Raw genomic sequence first — 13222 nt, 5'->3', positions numbered from 1 at the left:
TCTTGACAAGACAGTCGTGAGCGATATCAGCGGGGGATACGAAAGTGTGTGTGTGTGTGTGTGTGTGTGTGTGTGTGTGTGTGTGTGTGTGTGTGTGTGTGGTATACAGCAGTCAGAAAGTGTTAGGACTTTAGACTGTAAATGATTAGCAGTGTCAACATGTTCTTGTTGAGACTTTGTACAATGACTATTAGGTAGTGACGTCTTTATTTGTGTGTGTTCACATAAACATCAGGTACAGTACGATGCTGCTACTGTGAGGATTTCTAGCCATGCTGGTGGATCCACCGCTTTGAACTGAAATATTATTTCAACTATAGCCTACTGGAGGGAGTGCTCTGAAATCCTGTGCAGACATGTGCCCCTGGGAATGAGTCACACTGACTTTGATGTTTGCATAAACAAACTAAGACCATAGTAAACGTTCTCCTGCTAGAACTAACATGTTAGCATTGTCACTGTGAGCATGTTAGCATGTTGACATTAGCATTTAGCTTCCCACAGAGGAGCATGGTTTGCATGGCTTTAGACTCTTGGGCTGTGTTTGAAATCTCTTAGTGAAATACGGCACACTTGCATACTGCAAACTCAATTAACTATATGTCACATTTTGTTTGCTAAATTAACAATTAATTACGCAAATACCGGAGGCTATTCACACTGAAGTGGACACTGGACTGTGTAAATCCCACCAATTTAATATTTGCAGTAGAATATAATATTCAATTATCTTGTGTTACACATGATTTCTACACTATATATACAGTATGAGCCTCTTCTTTGTCCCCCTCTTCATTCTACTTGAACCTCTATCACCATTATGTGTAATTATTACATCCAACGGCCAATAATTTCCACATTTCGTCTGGATGTCTGCCATTAAAAAGTCTCCAGAGCTGCAGTGCATTTTGGGCGGTATAGAGTATGTGAAAGCTAATGCAGCATGCTCAGATGTTTTGCAAATGTAGTACAAATACTTGCTTTTCAAAACCAAAACCCACATATTGCTGAAATGCACTACATTATAGTTCGTAGTCCTTTCATGTAATTTCGAACACAGCATTAGACTCGTTATAGAACACCAAAAGAAAGCAATTTGAGAAGAAATGTACCAGACACATGTTATCTCTCCTTGTGATGAGCTGCAAGGCCTGTTCCAGAGCAAAATGCAGAGAAAATGAAACACATGCCGGGTCTGAGGTCAGAAGATTGACTTGGCCAGAGAAGAACATTCCACAGTTTGACCGTAAATCTCCTTAATTACCTCCTCTGCATGCTTAGGGTCATTGTCCTTAAACTGAAGGAGTGTGCACAAAACTGCGCTATGAGTCAGATCCAATGTGCTGGAATAAAAAATAATGAGAAACACACCAGTGTCAGTTAAAAGAGCAGCCTGTTAAAAGTTACCCTGTTCGAAAGAAATACTCCAGTAACAACACACACACAGCTGGAGATTTGATGATTCACCACAGGCAGAAATCAAGAAAGGCTAGTAACTTTAAAGCCAAGAAAAATATGCAGGAGTCTACTTTAATAATTGAGGTCAGAGGCAGACGCTCACTTTAATCCCTGTGAAGGGCCAGGTCACCCCATCCATCACTCAGACATCCATTCAACAGTCCAGGCAATTCATCACCCTCTCTGGGATTTATTAGTTAGGTCTGGAGCCGGAGGATGAGAGGTTAAATGAGGAGCCTTGTGTGAGCAGTTATCAGCAGAGAGAGCCTAAAGTGTGTCTTGTGCTAATCCATCCATCCATACACACATACACACACCATCAGATGTTTAATCAACACTGCGGCTGTAGCTGCCAGAACTTGGAAGTTAAATATACAACCACGTATGAACATGCATGTGTGAAACAGTAAACACACACACACACACACACACACACACACACACACACACACACACACACACACACACACACACACACACACACACACACACACACACACACCAAACTGATAACACTTAGTTCATAAACACTTACCCACACAAACATGCTGTCAGAATCTGAGTTGCACAACAGGCATGGAAACACAAAACAACATGAACATACTTGTTTATCACGCTGTATGACCAAACAACACACTCATTCTCTGTCCTTTACACAACACACACACACACACACACACACACACACACACACACACACACACACACACACACACACACACACACACACACACACAGGTATAAACAGGGCCACTACCAGCTAGCCTGTATTGCCCCGGGGCACGGCACCGTGTCTCATCACTGAAAGCTAATGTTGAACACGGTGGTGGAACTTGGCGTAGCTGCTGTCGCTTTGGCTTCAGATCCAGGTTATTTGCTAGGAGCTCAAATAGGACAGGTTCTGCGGTGCGGGGTCACCGCTTCCAAATGAGGTGCACACTTTTTTTTTGGCGACAAACCGAGACCAAAATGTAAGTGTTGCACTGCCTTTCATTACTAGCTGCAGCTTAAAAGTCTTTCTGCTGTGCTTGAGGCTTTCACATTCAGCTAGAAAAACCTAGTGTGTGTGTGTGCATGTGTGCGTGTGTGTGTAAGTGCTCTCTATCTCGCCAGCCTGAAATCCAAAGCAATTAGAGAGGCCAGATGGTGGGCTGGACTCGCAGTAAATAGCTGTGCATTGACAGAAGAAGCCTACAACAAAAATGAAGTGTGACAAGGAGCCAGGATGACAGAGATACATGACGGCATCAAAGCACCGGGCAAACATTGAGGGCGCGCTGCCATAATCGACATAAACCAACTGCCACAGACATGGGGACGTTAACAGCACAACTTTATTGTATCGTTTTAGCGGCAGCACAGAGGGGGTGCTTGTATGAAAAACCAAATAAGGCAGGTGCACATACACTCACGCATGAGGACACACATTCTCTCCCATGCCAGGACATTCATACATAAACATGTACAAACACGGACAGACCCGCTACATGCCCTTCTGTTAAAATGTGACTTGGTTTAGTCAGAGTTCAAACAATGCAGCCTTTGAGAGGCACTCCATTCACAGAGTTTCAGCTTGGCCTGCACATTCCCCAACTGAAAACACAAACTGCCTCCCTGCAGGATAACTACTGGGGCTACGGCACCACATTCCTCACCCTCTGTGTGTGAGAGTGGAATCCTGTACGGCTGAATATAATGATTATACATATAGGTCTAAAAATAAGAGAGTGCATGCTCGCTTCAAACCACCACTCTTCCATGTTCAAGGGAAAACCATTTGAACCGCTGAAGCACTCTCTTACATACCTGTTACCAAGGCAGCAACTTAAATTCAGTCAACCAGAGAAACATGTGTGAATCAGAGAGACTGGGAGGAGGTGAAGCCCGAGTACAGGACAATAGTTTAACACAAAATGGCTTGTGCTATTTCCCATGAGCCTGTTATCACACCTCTGTTGACACGAGCACAGATTTATCAAAACTGGAATGAGACAAACAGCCAGACCAGGAAATGAGAGTGGAAAAAACAAACACACAGAGGGTGGGGGGGTATCTGAAGTGTGAGAGATGGCTGACAAGAGACAGAGGCCACTTCATTTCCCGATCAATTAATCTATAAATCTAATCAGTGAGAATCAATTACTGCCAATTCTAATCCATCTGGCTGCTCCATCACCCAAACTAACCTGAGGTGTTAAAGAAGGGAAGGAAAGGAGAGGCAGATACAACGGGCAGCCACATTTCAAAAATCAAGAACTTTTTAATAGCAACCAAATACGAAAAAATATAGAAAGACATGACAAAATGGTGACAACAATTCTAATTTCTTAGTTACTTTTTTCTCAAAATAAAATTTGAAATAAAAAAAGTAATACAAAAAATGAAAAATAACAACGATTACACGTAGCAGTCCATAATAAAAAGCACATTTTGGGGGTACGACTGGTTTGTTGTGTGTACAGTTCATTTAGAAGCACATTTGCCAGGTTTGGCAGCAATCACCGCGCAGCAGTCAAGAATAAAGCACTCAGAAAACATAAATTATAAAGCACTGCAAAATAACAGAAAAGAGAGGAAACTGTAATAGGAGAAAATAAATCCTTCATGCTTGCTGTCACTGAGAAATACACAAACGTGACACCATAAATTAGTAATATCTTTTCTCTGCTACATATTTATATATTTATACTATGTACACAGGGAAGTTTTCTCTTTTTCATTCCTTCTTTTTTGCAAGTGAGATGGGAGATCTTAAGGCTTTGATTAGTCATCAAATGTTTGGAGCCGAAGAGATATCAACAGTATGCGGTTTTCTGGGCTAAAAAAGAAGATAAATATTGGGTGTTTTGACTACCTAACCTTGTGCTAGACCCGGGCGAGGATCGTGGATTCCTCTAAAAGCATTTTGTCCGACAAGCCTTTAACGTGGATGCTGAGGTGGGTGGCAACGGTGTATGTTTGTGTGTGTGTTTATGGAGGCGGTGGTGGAGGTTGCTGAAGTGAGAAAAGTCGGAAAAACAACATTTTGGAGGCGAGTAGGAAGTTGCGGCTCTAAAAGCATTCAAAGGGAGACGGGAGGTGGAGCGGGTCAGCACAGTGGCATTTTTATGAAAGCTATATTCCCCGAAGTGGAATGGACAAACGGTCTCCTTAAAGCCAGTTTCTCGAACACCGGGTGAAAGGTGTGTCTCCCTGAATGTGTGTGTGTGTTTAACGTGCTCGTTTCGGAGTCAGGGCTTGAAGAATAGAAAGCGGTGGAGCGGGGGAGACATCATGCTGCGGCTCTTTTCACCGTAACAGGACACAGTATATGTCCTGACGGAGCCACTGAGCAAGAAGTGGAGAAAGAAGAAGTGTGTGTGCGGGTGTGTGCTGCTATGTGAGCGCATTTGTGTGGGCTTATGTCAGGAGATGGCGAAGTTGTCAGGTATGAGGTGTCTTCGGCACAGTTTGGCTGTGGGAGTGAGCATAATGAGAGTGACTGAGGGGTGTTTGTGTGTGGGCGAATGTTTCTCTGCATTCTGTATATGTACAGTATGTGTGTGTACAAGCGAGTGCGTTTTGGAAAATGCACAATAATATCTTCAGTTTGCCAGTTTTCCACGGTGACATAAATAGAGGCTACTCAGGTTACAGCCCCAATGGCAGTGAGAGATGTCCCAAAGCCTCCGAGCATCACGGAAATACACACTACTGAATACACACACACACACACACAGCTGAGTCAACACACACGCACCACCACCTGCTTCTGTGGTTACGGTCTACCTGATAAATTATAAGTATTGTGGGTATTTTTGCATTGTGCAGGGTGTCTGTCAAGGAGAAGCCAATTGTGCAAAAAAACACGGTGTGCTTATTTTGTGGAATTGCAGGCAATGCTAACTTTCTCAAAAAAATTATACAATTATATAATTTTCCCACCGATACAAATCAACTCTGAGGCTTTAGGCAAACTCAGCTCAGTCGGGTCAGTATGTTTGAACACCCAAACCGCTGAGTTTTCATTAAGATTAAAAATTACATTCTGACTGCCCTCCGAGACATTTGACCTTTAGGTTTAGCCGACCCAGAACGCCTTCTTTATTCCACACCACTGGCTCCATCGATCTGATATTTACATTGTTATAAATATCCACATTTTCACAAGAAAAATAAAGATGCTTACATATATAGTTCACAGATACCTCACACCTAAATGTACATACAACAGTTTTGTCCCTTATCGCTATTTTTGACCCCAAACCCAAAAGCATTACACTGATATTTCTCTTTGTAGCGGTGACACACACAGGTGTAAAAATAAGTAATACATTGTTTTTTTTATTCTTATTGAGTGGTTGTGACAAACCAGTTGGGTCCAGTAAATGCACTGCTCCGCGGGTTGACTGGAGCTGCGTTTATATATAAGCTAAGGCCATCAGACGATAATCTTATTGAACACCCTGGCTTACAATATGCTAGACCGTGTTCGAACACTAAAAGCCGCTTCTCCGCCTCTCTCTGCCTCTTTGAAGGTCAACAGCCTTCACAAAGGAAAACTAGGACTGTCTGGCCCTAGAAGGATGCATGTACTGTATGCAAGTGTTTCCCACCTCTATAGCTCGAGGTTATAAACTGCTGCGATAGGAAATGCAGTCAGGCAAAGTCATCCTCGCTCTTGGCATCGGGTTGCTCCGCATTCGACCTCATGACCTGCAGCAAGCAGCAACCCAGATCTTTGGCGGGCCTTACGAGAGGGCAGTACACTCACTGAGAGCTGCCCTCATCAGATTCCCAGTGGGTCACGAGGGATTTGATTAGAACGGCCAGGAAAAGCCCGATTAGAGGAGCTACAGCAGGGCTTCTCTCAAGGATTGTCCATCACAGTCATCCCGTGGCTACATAGACACAGTGACGCAGGCGGGATGTAAACGCTCCGCGACTCCAAGACAGCAGCGTGTGGAAGCCGCAGAGTAATATTTTCCCGGGCGGGCCTCCGGTGGCTCGTTGGAAGGATAAATTAACAGTCAGGAGACAATCAGCCCTGAAGCCACATCGTAAAGGGCCACTTCACTGCTGGATGCCTGTTAGTCAATATGACTCCCAAAGGTTCGCCGTTGATGAATACTTTTATGTCCGCCGATCAATTTTCTACATTTAACAACGGCCCTTAATGGAAAGTAATGTTATGTGATCTTATTGAAAATCTATCAAACCTCACGTGGTTGTATTTTGCGGGTGGGGTTTCGTTACAACAGGCCATTTACAAAATATGGGAAGAGGCACTGGAGCGAACATGGCCACTCCAGGTGGATCAGTCAGTCCTGGGCCGTCGGGGCAGGCCGGCTGGAATAGAGTAAGTGGGGCATTTGACACATCAGGAGTAGTAAAATATTCGGCTGCTCTCTGTGGCCCTGACCTCGACGTTACTGGATAAATCATAAACTCCCCGTAAACACTGGCAGAGAGGGATGTGAAGAGAGAGACGGAGGAATGATCAGAGAGATAGAGGTGGGGGGGGAGGAATCGTCACGTCATAAAAGATAAGTGGTGGCAATCTGTTGTTGCCGGCTAAGCGAGTGACTTCACGGCTCATTACCAATCAAGCTCCTCCTGTCAGGAGCGCTCTGAGGAGACGAGGATGAGGAGGAAGAGAAAGGAAGAGACGTGCTCCTCTCCTGCCTCCTGCATCCCTCTCCCCATCCTTTGACCCTGTCAGATCGGCTACACCTCATTCCCTCATCTCTTGTTTACCGTCTCGTTTCTCCGGGCACAGTACAAAAGTTTGCATGCGTGTACCTTGTTAGAAACTCAAACGCTCAGCAAACTTTCTTCGTTAGAGTCAGATGCTGTTGTTACTGTGCAGCACAATGAGATTGTTTATTAGTGTTTTGTAAAATCAAGCAAGTTATCGATAGCTTGCGGAGCAGTTTGAGAGGAAGGCAGAGAGAGCGGAAATGAAAGCTAGCCAGCAGCAAATACTTTGTTTTCTTAGCTAAATCACCTAGTGGATACTGTATGTGTTCCTTTACATGTTCCTCTCCCAACCCATCCATAGATACACACTGTCCACCAGCTGTCACAGCACAATGCATTACCAAAACAGAAAGCTTCACCACGGGAGAAAAGCAGGCGTGTATGTTTAACTAACAACCACTTCTACAGTTTGGGTGAAGATAAGATTGAATTTGCAAGAGAGTTTCTTCTGCTTCAGCCGAGCTTGTATCAGGATGCCATTATCCTACTCCCACACCACATAGTTTTTCTCTTTTAGTCTGTCTGTCAAGAGTATGTCAAGGTCCCAGTGATAGCGATAGCATGAGCAGAAGCAGTGGTTTGATTTTCAGGTCTTAGGGACCAGAATATGCCTCCTCCACATCCTCCATTCTGGGGCAGCACTGTGATTAATAATAGGCTATGTTTAATATCAATTCTCAAAAAATAAAAAGTGGTATCATTTTCTCTTCTCCATCCGAACAGGGCCGAGACCCTGGAGCCACACAAATCCTCGGGAGGCATCCTTCATCCCTCCTTGTTTTTTCTTCTTCTCCTCCTTTCCTTTCCTCTCCTCCTCCTCTATACGTAAACAGCAGTCCGTGAGATGACGGAGCCATCCCGCTGGGACTCCATGTCGTCATCCAGGTAGCCTCCGATTATGTCGCCCTGGTCGTGTGGCGGGCGGAGCTGCAGGATGGGGTCGCCTCCGGTGAATTGGTCATACCTCTCATCCTCCTCCAGCTCGTCAAACTTCCTCCTCTCCGCGTCATCGAGCTCGTTGCTCAGCAGGATGTCTTGGGCGGTGGGTGTAGTGGCGAGGCCCCCCATGGTGAGTGGCTGGTGGTGGTTGTTTTTCTCTCCGAGGCCCGGGTGGGAGGAGCCCTGATCGTAGCCATAGATCGGCCCGTTGTTGTTTCCGCCTCCGACGCCGACACCGCTCCCGGCGCCTCCGCCTGTGCCGTTCTTGCTGGCCTTCTTACCTCCGCCGAATATGCGCGTCTTCATGTCACTGCCGCCGTTGGCGCGGTAACCCTGCTGCTGCCGGCGGCTACGGGTGACGAGCACGGCGATGAGAGCGGCGACCAAAAGGAGGGCCAGCAGGGAGCCAATCACAGCTCCCGCCACCACGCCGGCATTGGATGGGTTCACTGAGGGCTCTGCAGGAGGGAGGACAGGCGGGGGGGGGGGAGAGGAAAAAAAGGAAGAAAGGAAATATGGTTGAGAATTGGAAAAAAATAGAACAGTGTGTGAAAGAGGGCAGGAGGGGAAATAGATTCAGCATAAAGAGGAGAAGGAAGAAAGGGTAATGTCGAGGAAAAACGAGACAGGTAGGCGCCTGGGTGATGTCAGTGGTGCTCCTCTGAACTGTATTCAGTGAAGTGTGTAAGAGTACCGAGGTGTCAGTACAGTCAGAAGAGTGTCTGGGTGTGGGTGTGGGTGTGGGTGTGTGTGTGTGTGTGTGTGTGTGTGTGTGTGTGTGTGTGTGTGTGTGTGTGTGTGTGTGTGCGCGCTGAGTCTCTTGCTACACTGACATTTCCTCCTCTCCCTCAGAGCTGCTCCTGTCCCCATTCCCACAGCCACGTCACAACCACGTTTCCCCTCCGTGTTGCCCTTCATCGACCAGGGTCTTTCCAAGGCTCACCACAAATCACAAGGCAAGGCAAAGGGGGGGAGGCGGGTGAGGAAGGGAGGGAGGGAAATGCAAGCCACACACACACTTTGTGAAGGAGCGTTTGTAGGCACAGAACCAGTGGAGGCCATGCAGTGGAGGAGGATGATGATGGATGCAGGAGAGGAGGTTGGAAATTAGATGAGGAGGAGGAGGAGGAGGAGGAGGAGGAGGAGGAGGAGGAGGAGGAGGAGTGACAAAGTGACAGGCGGAGTGACAACTCATCCTGGAAGCATTGAGCAGAGGGAAGGACTTCCACCTCTTTCCGCAAAAAAAAAAAAAGCCACCGCTCGATCATGTCCGTTATTTGTACTCCAGCACTTTTGTTTTAGTCACGACTGCCATGTTGCACAAACATACAGGTGAAAAGACGCCTTTTAAAGTTAGTTTTGAACCAAGCAAATGGTTTCTTAGAAGGGTACACTGGCTTATTAGTAAAAGTAGGGCTCCACCATCCAGTACACTGTTTTTCTGTTTGTGGATAAACACTCCAGGGAGGGGTGGTGGCGTCTAAATCGGGGGTTGTGAAGACGTCCCATATGACTCGTCAGCCTCATAGTGCTTCGTATCTGAACTCACACTCCCTCTGCATCCCTCGGCACTGATATTACTACATTATTTCAAAGCAGTATTTGAACAGCAGGAATGTACAGCTGCTTTTTGCAGAACAGAAAGACCCCACTTAACATTAAGGAGTTTTTTTAGATGTACTGTGGCAATAACACACCTAAGTTACAGCAGCGATACAACTAGGTGTGGAGCAAGAGGGTGCATTCAACTTCCAAAAATCTACATTTAAAACGTTATTTTAATCGGAAAAGAACTTGGGTACCTTCTGATACACACTTATCCTGTAAAGCCAAAGTTGTGGCAAGGATTATTGTGTGACTTGATGAAAACGTACACAAAACAGAAGTCTTACAGTGTTCAATTGTGTAAAATATACCGTTTGTTATGCACATTTATGAAGAATAAAAAGGTATATAGTCCAAGCTGATCTGTTTTATACATCCAACAGGATTTTTCAAAATAATTTGTGTTATTGGAAGTCACTGAGGATTGAGAATCAAAAGCAAAAGATTCCTAAATACCACTAATACAAAAAATTCCTTACTTTGGGATATATAAACATGTTTTTCTGGAAGAGGATTTCTTCTATTTATACATAAATCAACCTATTATTACCTATTGCATAGGTTACATCTGCAGCCATATATCCCAAACAACACAAAGGAAAACAGTAAAAAAATAAGATCCAGAAATATCTGATCGAAACGACGCAAACCTGAAAATAAGTCATTGCCAGCTTTCATTACTTGGTGCAATCGGCGTGTTGGAGTGAGTGGAGCTAAGGGTCTAGTGCAGGTCATTAACGCCTCTCAGAAAACTATCAGTGTTAAAGCTCTGCACGGGCTCTTCGGGAGCCACGAGTTCAGGGCTCTAAGTGCTTCCTGTGAGAACGACAACTCCCCGCAGACCCCATGACCGTTTCCCCCCCAATGTGGTCATCATCTATAACTCAGTGGGCATGGAGTATGGCACTAACAACGCCCGAGTTAAGGGTCAGCTCCAACCTCTGAAGCACTTTGGATAGAAATGTTCTCCGACGGACATTATTATTTTACAGTCACACATGTAAGAGTGATTACAACTTCTATAGGAAGCAGGAGGCAGGAGCAGTATAAGGATAACTGGCTCAGGATTAATGCCAACACAACAACAGGCCTCCCTTCAGAGCGAAGAAAGAGCATAGTAGAAGGAAATATTCATGCCTGAAAGTATACAAGACTTTTACAGAGCATTCACATTCGGAGCTCTTGATGCATTTAGTAGGAGAACATGGATTTGTTTATTTTTTTGTTCTTCTGTTTAGATCATGTGGATCTCCAGGACGTAATAACAACATAGCTCTCATGTTACTCCTTTAATCTCTGAAGAAGGCACAATAAATATTATCTGTTGTAATAAAGCCTGCTTATCATCCATCAAGTCTAAGTGCGTCTGCTTCCTTCAGGTTTCGCGTGCATGAGCCAGAGCACAATAAAATGCATTTTTTAATAATGCATTTTTAATTTCAATCCCTGGTTGAAAGTGATGAAGGATCGTTGGGTAGGCTGAACGTCGTGTCATCTGCTTTCTACTCAACACTGTGAGCAGCTGCTGCAGAGGATTAACCAGCAGAAGCCGCCGTGGAAATCCCTGCCTTAAATTTGAGAGGAGCGAATCAGCCCGATTCTTATTGTCATTCCCATTTGAAATCCATCGAACGCCAACCCCTCTTGTTAAGTGTACAGAGAGCTGACAGAATTACTCTTGTAACACAGATTCCTGCAAAAGAGAAAACGCTGGTGTACTGACGACTACACCTGTGCTCTTCATATCTGCCTCTGCTCCTCTAGCCCTCTCTCCATCTCTGGCTCCACTTCACCAGCTGTCTCCTGCACACGCTCTTTCCGTCTCTTCTGAGTCCATTTCCCTGCCATCTCTCCACTCTGCCTTTGCATTTCAGTCACATGTTACCTTCTCCTCTGCGCTTCCCTCTCGGCCAAGGGAAGACATTTTATCATTTAATGTGGGTATGTTTTCCCTTCCTTTCTTTCAATTTCTCCAACCAGCCTCCCCAAGTAAACCATCACACTCCGATCCCCCACCCCACCCCTTGAGCAGTGCTAAACATCGCAGTTCACACACACAAGAGTGAGAGCTAGCCCTCAGTGTCCACTTCTAACAGGAACACAAGAAATGCATTATCACCTCGGGCTCCAGGGAGCTCTGGCACATGAGACGTAGAAACGCTCGGTGCAAAACTTGGGGCTCGGCGTCACACCAAAGGGAATTGCAATGAAATTTAAATTCTGCCTAAATTCCTCTCATCCTATTATTTTTAATGCCACTCTCTCAAAGTCCACGCTGGTAAATCCTTTTGTGGGTGATAATTCATGTTTTATTCCAACCTTAATCTGCAGACAACACTTAAAGATTCAAGAGATAGATGTAAGAAGGAGCGACCCAGTGCTCCCAGTACAGGCCCACTAACGCCGCACCAGTGGAGTACATTTCAGCGGGTGAGGAGAGGACATCTTACAAACACATGCTGTTGGATGAGCCGGCAGAAAAGAACTGCAATATGCATGCTGTGTGTACAACAAGGGGAGTAAGGAACGGAAAAACAAACATGCAGAACTACAGGACCCCACCCTTCCCCAAAACACACACACACACACACAAACACACACACACACACACCATACTGTGGAAGCATGCGTCCGATGAAGTCATGTCCAGCAAGACCGTGAGCTCCAAGTGACCGCAAGTAATGAGAGAGATGGAGCGGAAGTAACTCTGCTGCAGCCTCCCCAAAAACACGCAAAGTCACACACACACACACACACACACACACACACACAAACCATCTTGGTCATCAGTGGGCTGACACTGGGCTGGGCTATACCTAGAGCATAGCTTAGTAGTACTGTCTGTCAGCATGTTAACTTATTGAATGCAGCTCTGGTTCTGTGTGTGTGTGTGTGTGTGTGTGTGTGTGTGTGTGTGTGTGTGTGTGTGTGTGTGTGTGTGTGTGTGTGTGTGTGTGTGTGTGTGTGTGTGTGTGTGTTAATGAGGAGTGGGCAGGGGGCCAGTAACAGGCTGCAGGGAGACTTGGCTCCATCAGACCTGTTCTCTGGATGTTTTCGCATGGCCGGAGACACACATTGACAGACACACACACCCAGACCCAGTGGATGGAAAATGTCGAGCCACATGCTGCTGAACCGCCTCCTCAGATGTGTCGGGAGAGAATGCACCGAGTTGAGAGGAAATCCTTAGGAGACCCTCAGACGATGTGTTAGGAGGTTGAATTGGGGACATTTTTACTTTAGGAGGTTCAGCTGATCCACCCCTGCAAGGAACGATGGGAGGGGGGGGGGGTGTTGGAAATCTGGGTTAGCCACACAAGAACCCCCCAAGAGAGGGAAAAAGGGATGGATGGAAGGATGGAGACTACTAAGCTGTGATTAAAGAAGAGCTACTGGTATTTAGGAGTTAAGCTTAAAGAAAGAGAGGGAGAGATAGCAGGGCACGAGAGGAAGAGAGGGAGAAAATGCTGTGGGGCAGGAG

At 45.7% G+C, this 13222-nt stretch overlaps 1 protein-coding gene across 2 annotated transcripts in view; it reads right to left on the bottom strand.

The window, feature by feature from the left end:
* Positions 1–13222, bottom strand: part of si:ch73-22o12.1 (nectin-2) — a 78810-nt gene that overhangs the window by 28370 nt on the left and 37218 nt on the right. The window contains exon 7 of one of the 2 annotated variants that reach the window (XM_063878320.1): positions 3695–8594. The exons of the other annotated variant lie outside the window; for it this stretch is intronic. Within the exon in view, the coding sequence (XP_063734390.1) occupies positions 8017–8594 (578 nt within the window). The 3' untranslated portion in view covers positions 3695–8016. Of the gene's footprint in view, positions 1–3694; positions 8595–13222 lie in introns of those variants that run through there. 2 annotated transcript variants of the gene reach the window in all.

The sequence above is a fragment of the Eleginops maclovinus genome, chromosome 3 (genome assembly GCF_036324505.1).
Source record: "Eleginops maclovinus isolate JMC-PN-2008 ecotype Puerto Natales chromosome 3, JC_Emac_rtc_rv5, whole genome shotgun sequence".
NCBI lineage: Eukaryota > Metazoa > Chordata > Actinopteri > Perciformes > Eleginopidae > Eleginops > Eleginops maclovinus.
The sequence above is the reverse complement of the archived record's forward strand: the minus strand, read 5'-3'. Positions and strand labels throughout refer to the sequence as shown.